This window comes from Poecilia formosa, unplaced genomic scaffold (genome assembly GCF_000485575.1).
Source record: "Poecilia formosa unplaced genomic scaffold, Poecilia_formosa-5.1.2 Scaffold22, whole genome shotgun sequence".
NCBI classification, from domain to species: domain Eukaryota; kingdom Metazoa; phylum Chordata; class Actinopteri; order Cyprinodontiformes; family Poeciliidae; genus Poecilia; species Poecilia formosa.
In genome coordinates this window covers 1379820-1403769 of record NW_006799961.1, presented here as the reverse complement: position 1 = coordinate 1403769, position 23950 = coordinate 1379820, and the positions used below count along the sequence as shown (strand labels likewise).

General features: G+C 36.9%; 1 protein-coding gene across 1 annotated transcript in view; it reads left to right on the top strand.

The window, feature by feature from the left end:
* The first annotated feature begins 442 nt into the window (after nt 1–442).
* The window catches only part of cntnap2a (contactin associated protein 2a), a 285382-nt gene continuing 261874 nt past the window's right edge, over nt 443–23950 (top strand). The window contains exon 1 of the mRNA XM_007547884.2: nt 443–962. Within this exon, the coding sequence (XP_007547946.1) occupies nt 854–962 (109 nt within the window). The 5' untranslated portion in view covers nt 443–853. The remainder of the gene's footprint in view (nt 963–23950) is intronic.

Here is a 23950-nt window from a genome sequence, read left to right as displayed (position 1 = left end):
TGGTCAAACGTTTCTTAATGTAGATGTTAAAGCCTGTTAGAGACATGGCACAAAAGCCTTTCAGGTAATTGTAACCAAAATGTGGCCTTATAAATATTGACTGAAGTGGGATAAATGTAAAGGCCTGAACTCTCTTCTCTCATTTTTATTTGTTTAAATCACTTTCTGATCTTTCACGCTTTCCAGTAAAATATGCTGGAGCTTGGTGTTGTAACATGACTTTTAATATGACCTGTATGGAAAATGTCTAAGTCGTATGTGGTGTCTCCAACTCCTGTGCATATTTCGATGGGTTTTGGCTTAAGGGGAAAGTACACGTTCGGGGTATAACACCACCTCCATACAAAGAAGGAGGGGGGCACTGTCTGGCAGCAAGAGACTGGAACTCGGGTTACACACAGAGAGAGAGATACGGAAAGAGTGGGATAAGTTCAGCACCACGGACAGCGCATCGGAGAGCAGGAGTCGAGAGATCAGCTCAGCAGCGCACTGTCATGCCTTCTTGAACTACCACAGCCTTCATTGTACACTGCGGTCGTACTAAGTCGTTCTCGCAAGCGAAAACTCTCTTATTTTGTTTCTGTCGGGAGTCGCAATAAAAGGAGGCAAAATCGCGGCAGGAATAATTGCTTTTCGTTTGCAAGTAAAGACCAGCCTATTTGACGGTGTGAGCCTTACATCATCGTGAGGCAGTGAGAGACGGAGAGAAAGAGCGAGCGGGAGAGTGAGAGCACTTGCGCCAGGCTCTACTCTGCCAGTCCTCAGTCGCAAAGCGAGGCTGACGGATCTCACTGGCGATTTCGCCTCTCTGCTCCGTGGTCCCTCTCCCGTTCGCCTGCGCAGCTCACCGGCCATGAAGATGCACCGGCAGCGTCCTGCCCAGAGACCGTCGTTGTTATTACCCCTCGTTTTGTGGATTTTCTGCCACGTCAACAGTGTTCACGGAGCTCTACCAACAACCCGTAAGTTGTTGGTGTTTCTCTGTTTGGATTTGTTTTGGGGTGCAGTGCATAGGTGGAAATCAGATTGTGTCACCGATGCAAACCTGAGCTTTCTGTGTGCTGGCAGTGGAGGACGGTGCCAGGCTGCACCGAGGGAAGAGACAGGAAGAAGGGGTTACCCCGAGAGTTTAGATCTCCACGTGCTGCCCTCCGGAATCTTTAAACAAGAGATTGTTGGCACACATATGTTTGGGCGAGCGATATTTCAATATGATTTGGGGGTTTTATAGTGGTGTCTGAGATACTTAAGGAAATATCAGGATTTAAGTGGTGGTGTTTTGTTTTTGTTTTTCGCAACTTCGGCGTAGTCTGTTCCGGAAACAGTTAAGCTCTTGTTTTATTTGCTGCTTTTACACGTTCATTTAGAAATGCAGGTTTGCTTCAAAGGAAATGTAAATGTCTTAAATTGCTCTGTCTTGCGTTTTAGTTACACTATCTTTAGTGTGCTTGTTTTCAGCATACACACCAAATCATTATTCTTAAGTGGATGGACAACACATGGCTACCGGAACGCAAATATTGTTGTTATTATTATTATTAAAAAGCAGCTTTTATTTATTTATTTTAGAATTTGTCTGGCGCTGTGTCAAACCCTTTTTATAGTTCTCAGTCTTTTAGCTGTTCTCCATATATAACAAACTGACTTTCTGGTAATTTTCGGATGAACCTTGCATGATCGTTTCTGTCACCCATAATAGCAGCAGTCATATTTTGCTTCACTGAGATTAGCCGTGCTTCCTTCGATTAAGGTCTGGCTAACGGAGAGTCTGCCGAAAGGTTCAGTGAGACCGATTCCCCCGGTGATCGCTAGTGTTTCTCCGGTCCTGGATGGATGTTTGCGGGGTCGCGCATCATTAATCATTCCATCTGACAGGCGACAAGAGGGAGACGCTGCTGCTAGCGATTTGCGTGTGTGTGTGTGTGTGTGGCTGTTTGTGGTGACACGAAGTGGAACAAAAAAAAAAGTGAATGTAAAACGTGTTATTTTAACTTCGGGTTCTGTTTTTCTTTCTTTCTTTGTAGTCAGAGATGGCAAGAAGTGCCTGGCATGAAGCTTTATGATTAATTTTCCGGGGTCGCGTGTTTTATTACCTGCAGATCAATTACGCTTATTCGGATAGATACAGGGACATTTTAGTTTTTGTTTGCAATTGTTCAATCACTATTGTAGTTTTTTATTTTATTTTATTTTAAAGTGAGCACACAACATCATGCAACATGGCAATTTGGGTCAAAATGTTTACAGCTTTTGCATTTACATTTTAGTTCATATGTATCTTTTTTTTAAATAAATCATGAACTTTCTTTTGGATCTGTCATGTTGCATGACAAAGACAGTGCTACAAACTAGTGAATTCGAAGTATAGGTGATGATCGATTTAAAATGCTGAAAATTGTTTTCATTAGAGTGAGCGATATGCCCATGATCTTTTGCTTGCACTATAATGTTAACCAATATTACACATTTATGGGGCAGATTGACCAGTAAGTTTATTTTAAACAGGTATATTTTTTCTGTTTGAACTGGTTTCTACAAGTGTAAGTAAGAGACACTGTTCTTGGATGCAAAGAAATAAAGCTATACCTTTAGATTATGTTGGTGACACTGTGAGTGACTAAATCTAAATAGGCTAGACTACCTATAAAGTCTGTCTCATGCAGAATGAGCTTAGCCTGTCCTCATCTCATTAAGCTTGTCAAGTAATTCACAAAGCATCAGTCAGGACTGCTTGTCGTGGGTTTTTTATTGTCGTTTTTGTTGCATTTGCAACAAAAGCACTTGTCCTTTGTCTCCAATTTGTCAATTTGTTTACTGGTGACTGCGTAAAATGAATGCATCTCTTTTAGTTTCTGTAGCAGGAAAACTAAATCAACTTATAATTTGTTGGTGTGATTATTGCAAACAGAAAAACATATGTAAAATGCCAACACAGACCTTTGAGGCATATGCTTTAGATATTTTTGGATTGCAGTATATGTCAGTGTTCCATTTGAATTACTGTCATAACATACTTGAATTTTATTAAGAGCTAAATTTAATTTGCAATTTTGCAGATTTAACACATTAACCAAACCGTTTGGGGGAGAAAAACCTGTTTCAACATTATTGTCTTGTGACTGTGAACATGTCTCTAACATGCTCCCATTGGGGGGTGATAATGATAGGATTAAGGCGGGAGGAAGCAGACTGGTTTGGCTCAGATTAGAGTAGCTCTGCACTTGGTGTGTTGCTATGTTTGGCTGTTTGTGTGTGAGCACCTGCTTGTGTTGTGTGTGTGTGTGTGTGTGTGTGTGTGTGTGTTTCATCATGCATTTAGCCAAGTAAATCAAAGAAATTGGAAAAGTTCTGGATTTAATTGGAGCGGCATGTTTGTCTTACAAGCCCAAGCTAAATAGTTTTTCTTGGGTTTAAAAAAAATAAAATAAAAAATCCATCCTTTTTTTTTTGCTCTTTTCCTCTAACAGTTATGAGGGTACAGAATTTCAGCCTTATATTGCCTTTTTCCCTTGACCTTCGCCCCCCAAAAAACCAAAAAAAAACAGTTATGTCCTGTTGCCTTTTTATTACCCGCTTCAACCTTAAGTACTTAAATGACTCACCTGTCTCACTACCTCTCCTCTCCTGCACTTTACTGAGTCCTAAGTGTTTCAGTCATCATTCTTTTCTGTCCTCAACCCCTTGCTTGTTTTGAGTTCCAGCGTATTTCAGATTCTGTAGCTCCTTACTCACTGGTTTTATCACAGGGGCCCAATCATTACTCATCTCCCATGCCTTTTCTATTCATCAGTTTTCCTCTGCTCAGTCTGTCGGCTCACATGCCTCCCCGGCTCATTCATGATTACAAATATTCATAAACTGAAAAAAAAAAAGAAAAAAAAAAAACCTTACCACTTTTTCTTTTCTGAGGGAATGATGAGCCTGCTTGTACAGCATCAAGTTGTGAATATTTCTTTCTACAATTTCAGAACCTCTTGACTTTGGAAAAATTAGAGATCTCTTGTCATGTAGGGTGGATAGTGGAGCATTTGATAGTACTGTTCCCTCATAGATTGAAGGCCCCGTTTGCATCTCGGCTTAGCTCTTTTGTGCCCTGTCTTTGCATGCATAGATTTCCTCTCAGGGTGCTTCAGTGCCCTCCTATTATCCAAAGTATTACTGGTTAATTAGTTGTTTTAAGTTAGGTTTGAGTGTGTGTCCATGTTTTTTTTGTATTATTTTGTTTGTTTCTCCAATTGATGGACTGACAACTTGTCCGCCGTGTACCCTGCCTCTTGCCTTTTGACTGGTGATGAGCACTAGCCCCTCTGTGACTCTGCAAAAATTAAGCAGCCAAAAAGAGACAGATGGATATTTATTAGTGGAATTGTTCCAAGCTTCTGGTGCGGTGAGATAATTATCTTTTTTTTTACCCACAGAGTGTCCATACTTTTTAAATGAGTGTGTAGTTAGGTGATAGCAGGGTGGGGGAAGTCCATGGCTGTCAGCATCCCAGTGTCAATCCTTCAAAATGCGACACATCAGAGAATTGGTGTCGATGTTTTAGGGACAAACATCCCTAAAACATTGATTTAGGGATGTTTGTCATCCCTAAAACATCGATTTAGGGATGTTTGTCATCCCTAAATCGATTTGATTCACAGGGATTGGAATATGTGCATCTACATGTTTCACTCTGTGTTATCCACTGCAGTGTTGACCAAAATGCAGGGTATACCCTGGATAGATTGGCAGTCCATCACAGTGAATCCTAAAACGCTCATTCAAGTTTTACCAGGCATAGAAGTGCTGCTTTCATAATTACCAAAAACAGCTTCCAAAATGTCGTCCAAACATTCTTAGAGGCTTGTAACAAATCATAATAAACATACTCCATTTCAATGACGGGCAGGGAAAAAGTAGTTCTGTCATTTGGTAAGACTTGAGTGAGTGCAGGAATTTCTCCCTGAAAAATTGGAACGTCTTTCTTGAAAATAAATTTTACTAGCCTATCAACCGTTTCCTCTATTGAAACAAAGACACACAGATAAAAATGTGTGATAAAAATGACAACTTATACAGTGTTATTCCCCTAACAATGTCAGTAACATAACACTTTGTCCCCACAAAAACAGGGACACAAATTACATAATATTCTCTTTTGCGCTCTCCTAGTCATGCTCACACACTCACACACACACACACACGCACACACACACACACACCCCTGTTTGGATCACTTAATCTTTCTGATGTGAAATCTATTTATTAAAACCCAAACAGCGAACAGAGTTTTAGAATGTTAAAGTAGTTACTATCCATCTCCAGAGGTATTCTCTTCATGCTTGACTGTATTTGACAGTGTAAGTGTATGTGTTTTTCATCTGTATATGAATCAGAAGTTTATTCTAGTGGAAGTTATTCTCAGTAGCAGTCATCAAAATTGGTCCACCTCACTGGACAAAATATCTGATTTAAAGTGAGGGAACAGAAAATAAATACGAGAAGATAAGGTGGTATTTATCAGTAAAATGACAAGGATGTGGTTTGACACCTCCAGTGCTGATATTTGCTCAGTCCTTGTTGCATTTGTGAGAGTTCATCCGTGGCATTATTGAAAGACTGAACCAGCTATGTCTTTCTCAATGAACAGCATTTTAAGAGCTTGATTATTTATTCATGCTGCATAGCTGATTTATACATCATCCACTAATCTTATGTTAAAGTGTCAAGAGCATGTACTGGCACATGTAGACTAAAAATATTAAGATGAAATGGCTTACTAAGGACATGGTGACAAAATAAATAAATAAATGAAATTAACAGTACTTTGTGACCTTGGTCTATATTTCAACAACTTACTAAATTTGCTTTGTGCTAGCATTGTATTGCTACTTAGGACCTAAATGCTGCAAAAATGCTTGACAGAACTAGATGTAGGTCTGAAAAGTCTCTCTTGCTGAATAGTGAATAGTCCCTCACTACCATGAACAACCTTATTCACTTTTAGCTATTTTTCAATTAAAGTAATCAATGCGGGGGAAATTATCAGGGCAAATAGTTGGGAATCTGAAGGCTCATACAAAATGTAAGTTAAATATATTTGATCACCAACTGAAATTTAATATGGGTTCTATAAACTGTTTGAGCCACAACCAGATGAGTTTATTCATTTTTTATATCTGGTTTATTCATTTGAGAATTGCAGGGTGATGGAGCCTGTCACAGTTGGAGCCTTTCCCAGCTTGTCACCATGCCAGAGAAAATATATCCTGGACGATCGCTAGGGACAATGCAGAGTAACACAACCATGCCACCCATTCAATGAACTGAGTGTCATAATTAACCTAACATGCATGTGGGAGAACATAGGACTATAGGTGAAAACCCACTGAGGAATAGAAATGGCTTTCAAAACAGGACCTTTGCACCATTAGACACTATCTGTTAACCATGCTGCTCCATGTGTTTACAATCAATGCTGACATTTAGGAGATTGTTGGGCTTATCCTCAGGGAAAGTGCTGGATCTCAGCCATTTACTGGGTTTCAGAGTTGCTTTTGCTTTGAAAGCAGTCATATGCATTGGTTTGTTCTTGTCGTAAAGATGACACCTGACTTCTTCCCAAGTGACGTATTATACGACTAGAATTAAAAGATCCAAAACAAGTTAGTTTACATCGCATGGCTGGCTTGAGGAGTGAGAGGAAGAAGTCTGGATATACCTGCTTACATTGGTTCCTTTACCACTCAACCTTAAATAAATTGATCTTTTTAATACATTTAATGAATGTTGGGAATTGGAAGAAAGAACCCTTGCTACCCTCACCCATTTAAAGTTGCCATTGAATTAATTGCAAATTACCCTGAGCACTTAACCTGCTATATATTTCATCTCTCCTTTTTCATGTTTAACCTATATCCAGCAACATTAACCCTTTGAACTTTTGCCTGATGAGTAATAAATCTAGGGATTACACTTTAAAATCCAAAGCATAGCATCTGTTCACCAGTCTTGGCATCACTCACGCAAATACTGTAGATACCAACATCCTGTAGACAAACCATCTGTCTTTTACTTTGCATTACTTTGTCCTTATAAAACAATGCACAATTAGTATAGTTTAAATGTGTGTATGTGAAAGAGTAGGTTTGCTGACTTGTGTGTTTGTATGGGTCTATGTTGGCCATACGGTATGTCGGATATCTCATTTCCAACTCATGTGGAAAAGTGCTGTGAAAAAGGGCATTGTGCTCAGGTGAGGACAAATGTTATTTCTTTCAGCCTTTACATTCAATTTGTTTTTCTAAAGCACTTGAATACCTTATTTACAGGCCAAGATTAAATGAATTAATCTTTGGTCCACTTCCACAGAAGAAACGCTCTTGCTTTTTCTTTTTAGACTTACAGGAAGAGTTCAGACACAGAATGGAAAGGTAGCCAGCTGGGGCACTTGGAAAAACAGAGCTGTATACTCCTGTGACTCTGAGGAGCAGAAAGGTGAGAGAGAGAAAACAAGTGTATGAGTGTATCTCTGTTTCAGTGGAGAAGCTACTTTAAGGCTGGATCATATTTCACCCATCAGTTCTCATTCTTATCCCTAACTCTGCATTTCTTTTGGGTAGGACAAATTTTCCACACCATTACAATATGTAGTGTGATGCACCAAAAGGTATTGTATTATATAGCATTTGTTCTGTTTAAATTGTTTTCACAAGTGCAAAAACAGAATTGATGAAATTACAACTTGGTTTTAATTTTCAGATGTAGTACAGTTAAGCTTATTTAAAAAAAAAAAAAAAACCCAAAAAACAAAACAAAAAAAAAAATGCATGCTGGCACCTGCTGCATTATTGCTAACCATTTACATGATCCATGCAGTGCCACTAGAATGTTTTAGTGCCTGTCCACTTTTTATAAACTCCCAGATCTATCCACAGTAGCTCAAAATGACAAGCACAACTTTTTCAAAGATATGCAATGTTTTTATGCCAAAAGCTTTCTGACCTGGAGTGGGTATATTTTTAAAAGCTTTGCAGACCTGTTTCGGAATCTTTTCTCAAATTCTTCCATAGATATCCTCTCTAGCTCAATGAAGACTGATGTGCTACGTCAGTTCTCTTCCATTTTAAGTCTTTTTAGTGAGTTTATGTAGATGTAAGTGTAGGTAAATGGCCTATTCTTTTATAGCGCTTTATCCAGTCCAGAGAACACCACAATGCTTTAAGCTGCATTCAGTCTTTCACACACTGATGGTGGTGAACTACATTGTAGTCACAGCTATCCTGAGCAGTTTGACAGAAGTGAGGTTACCATGATATCAGCACAACCAGACCCTTTGACCACCACCAGCACTACAGCCACGGCTTATTATTATTAGTCAGGTAATGGGCTGTGTCTGTTTTCTCCAGACATGATGCTTGGACCTCAAAGCAAAAAGTTGCCTTGAGGTCCACTGATCTGACAGTGTCCATTTCATTTCTTACCACAAATAAAGTGGATGGCCTTGCAGCTTGTTGAGGAAAGACTTTGTCCAGCCACTCTGCTATTAGGGCTAATTGGTGGACTAGGTTTTCAGTGGTTCATGTTATGATTGGTTCTTCTGTGTCCACAACAGAACGATGGGGGTTTGTCTTTGTGACTTTTGGTTTTTGGTCACCTCTCTGACCTAGGCCTTCCTTCTGCAATAACCCAGGGTCATTTGGTGACCAGATCTCATGAGGGTACCAAGAGTTCCAAGCTTTATATTCTGAATATAGGAGACCACAGGGGTATTCAGTGTTGCTCTTTTTTTTTGTACCCTTTCCCCAACTTCTGCTTAGGTGTTATTTTCTTTTAATGAAGACAAGAACACTCTATACTTTTAGAATTAGTATGGAGCATAATAAAATGCGGAACAGGTTGAGATTTCCTTGAAATTCTAATGAGATTCTTTGCATATTTTAATGAGCATTTTTGTAAGACTGGTTAATAAGTTATATGGAGCAATATATTTTAATATTTTATTTTGCTCACAAACCGCCGTAGATACAGGAGGTAAACATTGCATGTGTCCAAGAAGCTCATTTACAGGCATTGCTACCTGATGGTATCAACTAAGCTAAGCAGAAAGAGTGACAAACTTTTCTCGCCCAAATAATCTCTGAATAAGTAAATAATACATTGTTTTTCATCCTTTGTCTTCCAACAGCAACAGTAATGTTAAATTGATTGAAGTCTGGTAATATGTCTATTTGAAGAACATCATATTACCAAGTTTATATTCTGACAATGTAATAAAAAAAATCCAAATATTGAGAAATATTTTAAATCAGCATCATATATTAATGCCAAGCTTTCATGACTTACTATTTTGGGCTCAGCTTTAATAACTGGCTCAGCAGACCACCTGATAAATGTCACATATATTTTTGTCTGTAGAAAAGAGAAGGATTGTGTTTTGTCTTGTTCCCATTATATGTTAGTGGGTTTTTGTGTAATTTAAAATGTAGTTTTCTGTGTGTGTTCAAGATGGAGGGAAAAAAAGAGTTGAGGGTAGATGTGAGTGTGGTCCATTAGCTCTGGTTCAAGTTGCTGTTACACTCTGAGCTGAGATTTGTCTGACAGGGGTCACTGCTTCCCTTTATACTTTCTTTTATCTATCGTCTTCTATATTTTACCTCTGTGCAGCTTTCTTAGTTTCTTTTCTCGTATATCATTTTTTTTTGTTTTGTATGTCTTTGTTGATGAGCTTGTTTAAGTCATATCTCTATTTGTGCAGTCCCTCCGTTACGCATGATCAACGTCCACTTGTATTCTACATAAGCAGAGCAAGACGGAACACCCCCTCTGCATTTCCTTAACATTTTAAGAGTTTAAACTTGCAAATACTTAATGCCATTTCTTAATTTCTCTTCTATTGAGTTGTAAAAAAAGATGATAAAACTAATAATACTAATCAGACTTCTGATATTTAATCCAACATATGTTGAGCTTTATCAATTTTGTAAAACAAAAAAAACTTTTATCAACTACACCTATGTGTAATTTGATTACATTCAATGAGAAACCACTAAACTTTGAAAACGTTCTTACAAGTTTTGAAGATTCAGAAGTCTCCAGTCGACACACAGATACTTCTAAAGTTCTAAGAGGCAGATTAAATATAAGTTTGAGGAAACTGAGACAATATCTTTAAAAAGCTAAGCAAGAATGTTAAAACGGCACCAATATGTGCTTCAGTTAAATCTGGAATGTTTTGATAAGTGTTTTGTTTCACAACATAAAGAGATTGAGCATTTATGCAAGTTTCCAGTTATTTTTTTTATTTTTTTTTCCCATTTCCTCCTTGTTATGATCCAGTTTGTTCATGTACGCTTCAGCAGTATTTTTATTAATCCTGACCTCTGCGGGAAGATGTGAAATTTACTTGAAATATGACATCAAACTGTTTGAGTTTAATAACAATAAGCTCAATTCAGAGCCATTGTCAGTCATGTCAGAAATATTAAAGTTATCAGCGGTGTGTTCAGTTAGGTCAAACCTTCAGCTGCTTACTTGATTGATTTGAAATTTCATTAATTCCTCCATTAAACAGAGGTATAATAAATGCCTGCTAATCAATTTCATGATGTGCTTTCATAATTACCAGTCCCCATACATACAGTCAGTATTAGTATTAAATTCATTGCTTGATATATGGTCATCTTGTCTTCAAGTATTTCTTTTAGCTACAAATGAAATAATGATGGTCAACATGCACAGATTAGAGTAGGGTTGATCCCAGATCTGTTTTAGCTCTTTAACCTGTGACTGGGATGAGCAGAGTTTAGTGAATAGTACATAGAAGACCAAATACATTTGTGATGTGATTTGAAGATATATCCACTCAGAGAGTACCCTATCAAATCCATGTTTTTCAGAAATGTAAGTGTAAACTTGTCTTCTTGGCACAAGAATATATAAAGCTGTTTTATTATTCACCATCCTCCAAAACTGTTTGTGTAAAATGGAAAGTATAGTTAACGTGTACTTTGGAACTGCAGTCAAATTTCCTTTTAGTCAAATGGAGGACAAGCGTTCAATTCGATCAGCAGTGAAATTAGAGGCAAAGGAAATGTACTCTGAGGGATACAGTGTAAAGTGCTCCCCTTAAAGCCCAATGTGGGGTCCCATATCTTGGTCAAATGTAAATTGTGTGTGATGAAAATAATGTTTTGATCAGAGATGACTCAAAAAGTGACCAAACCAAAGCAAAAAGGCACTACAGCCAGACAAAAAAAAAAAAAGAAAAAAAAATTACCCAAAAAAGGCCTTTTGTGGAGTATTGACTGCAACTTCTGTAGTGAAGCCTGAATGTGTAGTCAGAACCAGGAATGGTGGGATTGTGATGTGGGCTTGCACTTCACTGACACAGACCTCATTTTAAGAGATTGGTTACCTCCAGATTTCCTGTGTCTGACTTCTTCTGGTGCAGAATTATGATGCATGCCTGTCTCACATCAGTGACGTAAAATTTGAATAGAAGCTACAGACGATTTCAAAACTATTGGATACGTGGTTCAAATTGGGTAGTTATGTTTTTGTGAAAGATTTGAATGGGGCAATTCAGACTGCCATAAAATGTCAAATATGGGGCAAACATATCAGTTTGGTCTCTTTTGCCTGTTGTGTGAATGTAGCTCCAACATATGAGCACTGATTGAAAGGATTATCTAAGTTGGAACTCCTCAAAAAGTTGTTAATTTAGTCTGTATTAATCATGAACTTTAAAGAAACCAAAACTGTAAAATATATATACTTTTGTCTCCTAAGCAATTGCATAAGGAGAGCACCCAAAGGGCAAAGAACATGTTTTGTTTAGTCAGCAGACTGAGTCAGCTACCTAATGGCCAGACGGAACACAGGCTTTCCCTGAATGGGATCTAAAGCCATTAGCAGCTCACACACTTCAAAGGGTGGTAATGGGCTGTCCTGTGAAACAGACCTAATGTACTGTGTGCAAGTGTGTTTTTCTCTGAGATTGAATTGACATTGTTCTGTATCTCTTTGGATCCTTGTTCTTGATGTGAAATTAGATAATGTTGCATGTATAAACTTCCCAAATCTACCAACTTTGCAATGAAATAATCTGTTATGTAAATTAAGTGTGACGGTTCTTGGTCTAAGTTAGAACAAGGGAGCTCTAAATGCTGGATAATGCTTATTTTGGTAGATCAGATGTGTAAGGGAGGTTTATTTTTTTTTATATACAAAAAGTTTTCATATGTGAAGTCTTCAACTATTTTGCCAAACAAAATTCCAAGAATATACAAAGATAAAATCCTTTAAAGTTACTGTATGTAGAGAGATGTACATTTGCTCTAGTTACCACTTGAAAAGTCAATGTCCTGCTGGTTTTATGGTAACTCCAATGACTTTTATAGTTTCAGAGGTAAGATTATTAAGTTGTACTTCATCATGTATACAATAACGACTCCCCAGCTGGCGCATCAAAACATTGCAGCCAACCTTCTTGTTTTCTCTGCTGTCTTCACACATCCTGTGTGTTCATGCTACTATTTTCTACTTGCAGAATTTTTTTTTTTCAGCACATGAAAACAATTCAACATTTTCAGGAGCCGCTGGAGCTCCATCTTTCTCATCTTTCCAGCGTGTAATGCATCATTAGCTCTGTTGGACACCAACAGTGCTCAGCTGAAATTGGTACAATAATAGAATACAGAAAATGTATTATTTAGAAGTTATTTTCTATTTTTTTTCTCTTGTAAGAGTGAATCAGATTGAAAAATTGTGAAACTCAGGGGCAGGCTATCATTTGTGCTTCTAACATTTATGTTTATTGTGCATTTTGTGTCAGTGTTTTAGAAGGATGAATCAGCTGTTGCTTGCATGGGAGACTATTGCCTTAGTAGAAGAGTAAGCAGAGTAAATGTCTTAAGAAACTTCTGTATTTAATTCTATTACTTCATGATTCATGTAAGATATTCACAACAATTTCATCATGCTATAGTTTTGTTGAGACAGAGCTGCATTTTTTAATGCAGCTTTGTTTCAAAGCAACCTGCAAAAACATGGTGTGACTATAAAGAAAACGAGCTAAATAAAAGCAAAGCAATCACATTTTCTCTTTCTATACATAAAGAAAAACTAAACAAAAAAAGAAAAACTTGAATAAATAAAAAAAACAACCCTACTGCAATTCATTGTATTTACCAGAAGCACAGGTGGTCAACACTCTTTATATTATTCAATCACTGAGAACTTGGTCCGAGTGAGTCAGATATTACAATTACTGTTGCCCAGTGCTTTGGCTGCTGTGAACAAGAATTTATTTTGCTGTAAATATTTATGGCAAAAAAAATAAAAATAAAATATAAAAAAATAGTGGCAGCAACTGTACCATTTTAAAAGCAAGGGACATTTCTTATCAAATATTTTAGATCCCCTTTGAGTCCTCATAGCATAAGTTAATTTAGGTGGCCAAATGTGTGTGTTTGTACACAGCAATGCATACCAAGCACAGGTCAGCTTAGAAAGTTGGGGCATCTTCTTTCCTGGTTTTAAAGACTCCATGACACCACAGACTTTCCTCCCAGAAACTTGTCCTGTCCCTGCGTCGGGAACTAGAGTTAACACAGTGTTTTGTTTGTTCAATACTAGTGCTTTTCAAAACACAAACCTAATGAGTTCTTCAGCCCATGAAACCACAGAAACAATGAGTAATTGTAGTTAAAAAAAATACTGAAATATTATGGTTGGAGGACAAAGAATACTGGGCTAACTAGATGGGGAAAAAAAGCTAACTTTATTTACATTTTCAAAACAAAAAGTAAATCTGAAAAGATGTACAACAATATAAAATAACAATGAACACGGTCGAGGATTGAGTTTCCAGCTGGTTTCTCAGTTGATTATTGATTCTGTCTCTAGACTAACAGCTGGAGTAACATAAAACTGCCTAATTTGTGAGATTTATTTATTCAGTCATTTTCCATACCCTCTTTATTCTGGTCAGGATTGGATGGGAGCTGGAGCCTATACAGCTCTCATGAAAGATCCTACACAGGTCGCGGCTGTATCACAGGATTAATAGGACTGCCAAATAGCTCCCAAACCCTTTTCTGAAACAGTCAGCTTCAGCTTTAAGCATTCAAATGTTGCCATTGCCAGACGTAGGATGCAAGATGTAATATGCACCTATCTCTGTAGATTGTTGAAGAGGTGATAAAACTGGTGGGTGCTGGTTTACTGTAAGTCTGTCTTTAACTGTTCTGATGTTACAGAGTCTAGATGTAAAACTAGAATAAATAAAAAAAACATTTTTATTTATTCTCTATTTTGTAATCCATGACAGATTATTTTTTCCATCATGGTTTTCTTTGTTTTTGTTGCCCCTTGTCTTTGTACATTATATAAAGGGGTTTTTGTATATTTTTCATGCACATTGTGGCATTTCATGGCAGAATGATGTAAATGTTTTTTTTTCTGCGCTAGAAAAATGTGAGGCATTACGAAAAAAGTAGGCACATGTCACTAAAGCAGAAATGGAGAAGAAGATGTACACCAATTTCTGAGAAAAGTTTTGTTTGTTGCAAAATATACTAGTTGAAGTCCTTCTTTAAATAGTAGTTTGACGTTTTAAAATGATAAACTTTGCATTTTGAATTCAGCTCGTTTTCAAACTAAAAAGTAAACGAGCTGAATTCTGAGATATTTTGTGGTGTGGCGGAAACTCACCGCTGATTAACACACTGGGATTAATTGGGTATTTACATGCTTTTGTTATTGGTTTTGGCCAATGACTTGCAAGTTTGATGTAAACTCATAGCTCATTAATATTTCCAACACATTACCCTCAACCCAGGGCAGTAACGAACTGTTGGAAAAATAATAATAAAAACATCAGAGATCATAATATCCACCATAAGATACCAGTGAAAACAAAACAGTGTTAGAACATCAGTAGATTTTGTGTCTACAGGAAGTTTTTTGAGTTTATCACGGTGAATTTCAGAACTTTTATTATTTATAGAACATTATTTTATAATGCATAGCATGCGACTGGCATGCAGATGTGGTTCCACCTGGCCTGGGGTTGTGCTGCTATGGCTTTGCAGACTGCAATATGACGGTGATGAGGCAGTGAGCAGCAGAATGATTAGAGTTGTAAGCCTAAAATCCAATCACAACTTAAATGATTCTCCCAGTGTACACATAATATGAACATTAGCTTCATCTTTCTCGCCTCATATTAGCCTCATATTAATCTACTTCTTTTGCTCTGTCAACACTGATGTATCATCACCAACTTTTATTGAAAGGTGTTTTGCCACTAGATCCCAAGAAATCGTTTAAAAAAATAAATAAATAAAGGTACCTTTACGTGTGTTTGCGTGAATGTAGGCAAGAGGAGCAGGCCAGGGTGAGCAGTGATTGAAAATCGGAATAACATCAAAGAAAATATTTATTTTCTTTGTCTCTACCTCCTTTACTTTCCTGACATTCTGTCACTCAACAGATGCCTTGTCTGTCTCAATCTCCCTCAATTTGTCAGAGTACGACTTCTGAGCTCACTGCTGCAATCTGTTCACATACTTTATCTGGAAAATTGTCCAAAGCTGGAACAAGAGCTAAAAACATTAAAACAAAGCAACATTTTTCATCTGTAAAGTCTCAAAAAACAGTCTGAGTGATATGTCAGTACGACAGCATCTGCTGCAATAACTTAGTTGTTATGAATACTAGATATGAAGAAGATTGTTTTAAGCTTCACACCTGAGATCTACAATTTGTCCAAGTCTTTTATTATCAAGTAAAAACGGGAATAGGTCTTAAGTTGTTTGACGTTTGCCCTTCGTGACAATTAACCATAACCCTTCTCCTAAATTTACACATTTATTAACAAAACAAATTCAACATTATATCCAGAACTTTTTAATGAATAAACTTGCTATGTATGCTAGTAATACTCTACAGTACTCAGAAAAAAATGATAAAATTAAAACAACTACAAAAGGTAAAAATTGTAAAATATAAATTATAAAAATAGAACCAATAAAATTGTGTAAATTGCAATATTTTTAACATCGTAAAGATTAGAATATTGACACGTTTTAGCATAACCGTTTGCAATGCATCTGTCTTGGCCTAAATAGTACACTTTGAGGAAAAGAGTGCAGATGAAGTGGACAGGTTCACAGACCAGTAGTGATTTGTGACAGAAAAATAGTGGCAAACGTAAACAGAAAGTGTCATAATGCAGCAGTGAGACCTGGTGGGATGCATGACTTGGAGAAGTAACAAAAGGCAAAACGTAAGATATGAAGATTTGTTTTGTGATTGAAAAAGAAATGGATACGCTTAGAAATAAGTACCTTCTCTCTAAGCTCCTCTGATTAAGAAGCTTAGAGAGAAGGTATGGAAAAACTGAGATAGTGTGGATGTGGAGGGAAATGAGTGCATTCACTGTATAAATAATTTTGAATATAGTCCTGGCGATGAGGAGTATTAAAGGAAGAGTGGAGAAGGTAATAAACGTTGTGAAGGAGGATGTGCAGAGGCTTAGTAGGGGAGGATCCCTGATGTTGACCCTCGAATGGAGCAGCCAAAAAGAAGAAGAATGTATCTTATAATGTAGCATTTTTAATATGGGATATCTTTGCATCCTGTTGGGAATAATTGTTGAGGGAATGCTTCTCTTATTTGTGAAGAATGACTTTGGCCTTTTGTTTTAGTTTCAGAGTTAAAAAATTGTTTAGCCCAACTGTGACCCTTTACGTTGTTATAGATTGTTTTGAATTGGATGGCCTCGCACACGCTTCCTCTCTCTTTCGTTGTCACTGTCAATGTCTCCTTCGTTGCGCTCTTGAGCTTGTGCTTTCCTAATCATCACGCAGAAGTCCACTCCTTGGAAACCCTTCGCTAAAAAGCCGTACGTTAGCCGGCCGCATTGCAGTGTTCAAAGCCTGTGAAAAACGTAGCAGCTTAAAGTCTGGAAATTATGTTATCAGTACTCTATAGGTATAAGACCCTACATTCATATATAGTCATAAGAATAATAATGATAGTAATTAATAAAAATGGCAAAAACAAATGCACTGAATCACAAAATCCAAGATATATTATGCCCAGTCTATCAAAGAGTGAATAATTATGATTCGACTTGTAAATGCCTATCTTTTTTTTTTTGTTTTATAAGTCAACCTCTATTTTTGCATTAATACAAAGAGAATAGTCAGAATAAGCTTCTTTTAAAAATGAGCAATGGATATAGCAATATAAACAACAACAAAAAAAAAACATCGGACAAGTTCATATTCTCTTTTGTTCCATCTTTCCAAATCATTCTCACACTTACACAGACTTGTATGTTTTGACACTTTGTTTAGCAAAGCTTTTTTAAATGTTCTTGTTTTACAAGCTTTTATTTCATTGTTGAAACTGATCAGACACCCTCTGTGTCTGTGTGTTTTATACTTCTCCCATACCGTGTGAATATCCCTTTGCGTCTAATGGACAGGGGGAGATGCAGTAGGAAGTCACTCCGAGGTAAATGGACTCCAGTTGTTAACAGGTTTCTTGTGCCGCCAAGAGGCTCATGTAACTGGGGTCAGAAAAGGAACACACCACTTTTTTTCCTGATCATTTTTCTGTGTGTGTGCGTGTGCAGCGTGCACGTATCTCCATTTCTTCTACCATCCTTTTTTCAGCACTGCTTTCAGATTTTTGTTCATTCTTTTTATCTCTTTTCCAGCTAACCCTTTCCTATTTCTTCCACCTATTCCAAGTTGTCAAAATCTACATAATATAATTTTTTTTAAATTATTGTTGCTTGTAATCAGGCGGCATAATTTAATTGCGACAAACTGAGAGACAGTTTTTGTATGATGGAGTCTGCAAAACATTGTGGGCTATCCACAGGATGACCCACTGAATGATGGGATTAAGTCCATCATCTGCATTCTCGTTGGATTTAGGTATACACACGCACACGCACACACACACACACACACACACACACACACACACACACACACACAGAGGGAGAGCCAGCTGTCATCCCTTCTCTCAGCGTAGATTTTGTGGCCATAAAATTAAAATGGATACACAAGGTTATGCTGTTGGAACTAATATTGGTTTATATTTTATTTTAAAAAAATATCTTTTAGGCTGTAAATTTAGCCTACACGTCACTTCACATATGACTAATCTGCAAATCTGCCTAAAATGTCTGAAATAAACCAGTAGACAATTAAAAGAAAACAAGTAAAAAATAAATCCTGATGCCACATAAAAACTTTGACAAGTTCAGAGTTACAGATACCTTGGTACAACCTGTGCTCATTCCTTTTTTTTTTATGTCACAGCTTTTTACACTCATAGCTTTAATTGGGTACCAAGCACAAGCAATGATCCAATTTGCACAAATTAACATGATTAGAAGAAACAGTTCCAGAGAGTTACGTTAATCAGAAAGGGAATTTCAGTAAATATTTCATATGTTCATTTGGCAGAAACGTACAAGTATGTAGTTGGTATGCGTTGATGTGTGTTTATATGCATCACTATGCACATAGTATGGACATCAGATTTCTTAACCACGACGTAAACCAAGGCAGGCAACATCTGAGATTGGCCTTCCTTTGAATGATGATCAGACACTTGTGTAGTCGGGATTGCACTTGCGCCACTCCGGATGCTCCGTATCAAAGGACTGGCACACATGCTGGTTTCTGTCATAACGTTGTGAGAAATGCCACCAGGGCGAAGAAAATTGATAAATTACAAAAGGAAGCACAGCATGTTTTTTTTTTTTATTTTTTTAGGAAACACAACGTTATATTTTCCGAGACAGAACATTAGGAAAACTTTAAATAAATAGTTTTACTCAAAATGAAAATCTGAATTTGCTCTCCTAAAAGTTGGTTAATTGATTAGCAGAAACATTTGCTAGATGCAGCTACAGCTATTTTACCAAGCTGCTGCTGTTATTAAATGTTCACTCTTAGAACTGGGAGATGTTTGAGAATACAGTTGTTGGGAATAGCTTAAAAAGCTACACCAGCATGTGTCAATCACTTTTTTTTGTTATCCACTTTTAATTTGATACTTAGTTTATTTTTAACTTAATCAATAGTTAAATTTCTATTTCAGATACAGGAGAACCACTGCTGACATATCTTCATACAAGATGGAGGAAAAACGTAATTGTTTTTTTTTTAAGAGAAAAACAACAACTATCTTTATTGTTTGCTTTTTTTCTCAAAACGGTAAAAATGGCAAATAATTTAAAAAAATAGTTTGGGTAATTTCCATTTGCTCGTTCAACTGCAGATTCCACCTGTGCCACTGTGTCTATCCAAAAGGGTTATTACTCTTTCTCAGACCCTCTTCCCAGCTGTCCACCTTTCTAAACCCTCCATCTTTTGAGCCTCCCATGGTCCCATTCTTATTCCCCAGCAGGTCCACTCTCATTGGGACAGGATTATAGACCTCTCCACTCAGTATGACTCAAGGCTATTTTTGTGTGTGTGCATGTGCACGTGTCCCCGTGTTAGTGTATTTGCTGGTTTATGTGTGGTGACCACAAACGGTGGACAATGAACAAGAGGGCTATAAAGAAGTTGAATGAAGTGAATGGGACAAAAAGACAGAGAGAGACGGAAAGAAGCAAAAGTGCAGAGGTATAAATCACTGGAGTACAACGTGTCAGATGAAGGACAAAAACATCTCCTGCAGCCCCCTGGGGATCAGAGGGAAGGAGCTTGATGGGAGGGCTAGCAAGGAGGTACAGTAAGCCTCAAGAAAAGAGGTAGAGAGAGGACTGTGCGGCATGAAATCAGTGTTTGACAATTTGATCTTTCACATGTTGTATGAACAAAAAAACATGGCTTGAAGATCAACTTTGTTTCTAATAAAGCTTTGCATTTTGTCAATATTTGCATCTCTGCCTCAGTGTAAACTGTAAGTGTACTGACATTATATAGTATATCACGCTTAACAAATATAAATGTTGAAAGGCTATACTGATTGTACCTCAGGGAGCAAAAATTAAATGATGGTAAACTAATTAACTGTAAATGCTGCTACAAACGGAGGTGCTGATCCCTTTCACGGTGCTGATTTTGTGCTACAGTTTTGCTCTAAAGACAAATTGAATCTCCTCAACCAAATGCTTTACTGTATATGAAAATGATCAGTGTATTTGCATCTTTAAAAATCCTGCACAGATAATGATCCTTTAGGTAAAGGCTTAATTAGAGCAGCTAGATGGACATGTAGCACAAATCTTCAAAGAAATAACTTGATGAGCTTCAAAAAGTTGTATTATTTTAATGAAATTTGCCTTAAATATGGGAAAATCGATACAAACTGGTTTGAGTATGGATCATGACAAACATCAAGTAATCCGGTGCTTGTTTGACACTCCAAGTTCTTTAAAACAACTGGATCTGTGGAGTTTCATTATCAGTTTTTTTTTTGTTGTTGTTGTTGTTGTTTTTTATCTTCTCCAGTTCCTGAAATATCAATTTTTAAATTTAAACTAAGTTATAAAAAAAAAGAATCTTAAAGTATTTTTCTTTATGAAAATAATTCTGTTTGACTCTGGGATGATTTAATCATGACACACTGTGCAGACTACCAACAGAAAACTCCATTGGATTTCAACTATCGTCCCCAAAAGCATGCAAAATGCGTTCATGTTTAAACAGTGTCTACATATTCCTCTGTCCTCACCTCACCACTATGTCTCCACTCCCTCCCTGGACTTTCCAATAGATTTTTTTCTCGGTGTATATAGTTTACCTGAGTCATCACTGGTCAACTCCCCTTTTTCTTTTTTCTTACCTTCCTTTCTGTTCCTATCTCTTGCCCTGCATAAAGCTTACAAGACCTGAGTCAGCACTGTCTTCCCTTTGAATGCAAGTCTCCTGCGCTTGTGCTGATATGTCCTATGCTGTAAAATCCAATACAGGAAAGGAATCATATTGCTCAGTAAACAGTCCTGACTAGCCATATTTGAGGTAGTGCAGGGTACTGCAAAGTCTGTTTACTTCCATTTGTTATTGCTGCTGTTGGTTTGTGGTCAGACATTCTGCGTCATATACTTTTCAATATTATTAATCACATATGGGTGATGGCATATTTATTCAAATGCACATTTAAATAAATCTTTAAAATATCAATATTTTCCTATAGAAACTGCTGTTTTTCTCTTGTAAAGGCAAATCTGTGTCGTAAGGCATGCCAGATTTTAACGAGACAGCTTTGATCCTGATACGTTCTGGGTATAGAAACCTACTTACGCTTGAACGGAATTAAAATTCAGTTGGTAACAAATGTTGAAATGACCTATTTGACCCGCGTCCACCGCAATTCAGAGTTCAGTTTTCAACTGTCTAGACCTGAGGTTGTGAACCTCAGAGAGTCGTGAGCCAAAAGTCAGAAGGTTAACACCTATGAGAGAAAAATACACCCTCAGCAAATGGGAGGAATTTATAATGGAGGTAAACTTAGAAAAATATAGATGCAAAAAAGTTGAGCTATTGAAGAGTTGTCGCATCACATTTTCCTGGTCTGCTTTTTTCGAAATTATGATTGACATTTTTGTGAGCGCTATGATCCTAACCTTGTTTGTCTCGCTAGTTCATCATACCAAAAAAAAAAAAAAGTATTAAATGCCGGCACATAAATGCAAGTTGATAACTCAAATCAAGCAAGACCATTAATTACTTAAAACACTATTTTGTACAAACTTTTCTTTTTACTGACTGTCCAAACATATCAGAGTTTATGACCCTGTTGTGTGAATCAAGAATGATTGGGCCAGCAGGGGGTGACCATTTTCAGCAACATGAGAGTTGAGGTGAGTTGCAGAATAAGACTCTAGCAATAGATGCTTGTGACAGCTATACAATTTTATATGCACAATTTTAGAGCAATATTGGACATTAGCACTGATATTTCTGAAGCAAGACTGGGCATTGATGCTTTGTAGCTCACTTAACACATTAGTCTTTGCTTGGTAAATAACATGAAAAATGAAATATTTGGATTGACCTTCTGATATGTTTATCTGATTGTTTTCATCTTGTATAGATTAGAATTGACATATTATAATGTAGATATAGATTATTGTAACTCTACCCAGTGGAACAACTTATAAAAAAAAAAAAAAAAAAAAGTAATTGTGCATTTCAACCATAATTTTGTTTTGAAGGGTTTAAAAAGTCTGAGCCTGGGATACAGAAGATCTTCCCTTTTAGTCCGTCCACAGGCAAAGTTATAAACAGGCAAAAAACACAACAAATTAAGGAGTATAATAGTAGCAACATGTTTTTGCAATATTAAATGATACTGTGATTGCTGGGGGAAAATAAAAAGTAACTACATATGTAATGAGGCCTATTTACCTGTAGTCTTAATTTTATAAAGGCAAGTCGAATTTACAACAAGCAGTTCATCATATTTGATTTTGCTCTGACACAAGACAACAGTGGACTGTCAGTCCCTCTGGTAATTAATCATGTCATTGTTATGTTTGACTGAGCACTCTGACGTTTCCTATCACCATACGCAACAGCAACCTTAATAGGTCTGACCTGACAAGATGTTCATTTATTACTGTCAACATGACTAACATACAAACCACTGCAATCGCATTCAATGCATAGTGGTCAGCTATTCAGTTCAGGAGATTCATATAGATTATATAACTGTATGTTGTGACAACTTCTGAGCCAAAGAACAGAGAACTTATTAAAAGACTTATTAAAGTTGCTTGGACTGTGTGAGAGTTCCCACTTTCTGTTACAATGTATATGTTTTTTGTTGGGTTCAGATGGACCAACACGGGGAAATAACACGACTTGCTAATGTTGTTCTTTTCTGTTGTTTTTTAAATAGAAGTAAGACCAAAAAAAAAAAGTTACGCATTTCAGTTGCGTAACTCACCTGAAATGCTGTTCAGGTTCACTTGCAGGGGATATGGCGTGCATCCTGTTCTTTTTAAAACTCCTTGGAAAATTTCCTAATTAAACTCTCAAGACTATTAGTGTAAAACTGACAAATGTCAACATGATGGAATGCTCTTATTAGATTTATGAAGCAATACATTTAATCTCTCTCAACATTTATTACCACAATTAATTCTAATATTGCATGAAAGCAGTAAATTTGCCACATTTTTATATCTTCATTAACATATCCACATTTTAAGACATTATTTCCATCTCCCTAGGTTCTGAAGTTACATTGTACCCCAGAACCTTAAAAAAAGTAAAAGACTGATGATTAGTATGACTGAGAGGTTTATTGCTGTGATTTACACATTCTAGTCTTAAAATGAGCATGCACACACACACACACACACACACACACACACACACACACACACACACACACACACACACACACACACACCTGCATTCATGCTTGAGTCTCTTGGGTTGATTGTTGCTGTAGAAGAAATCAGAAAGTCATTCAAACAGAAATTATCGCTGACTCAGCCCATAGTTGGTGTACCGTGTATTGAAAAACTTGCAGATAGTGCATTTGGTAGGTGATGGTGAAGAGAAGGAAGTGAGAGTAAAAATAAAAAAAAGTCAGTGGAAGACAGAATGAAAAGCTGGCAAAAGCTGAATGATTAAAAAGAAAAAATGGACTTATCCTTTTGGAAGCTAAGCAAGTCCATCTTTTATGATCTTTTATGCCACATTTTTCCATTATGTCCTTCCCAGAGCCTTTCGATTTATGTTTGTTCTTCTTTTTTTTTCTTTTTATAATTTTCCATTACTTTTTTAAATTTGTTTTGATGGTTATATGTTTAGACTATTCATAAAATGCAACGCCATACTGGTTGTGTCTGTCTTTGTGACTGTCAGCATAAACTGTGTAAGCTCTATATCTCTGATTGTGTTTATATAGTAAATGTCATCCTCTGAAACTGTAGCTGCTGAGTTAAATGTTAATTTAGGCAAATGTTTGACAT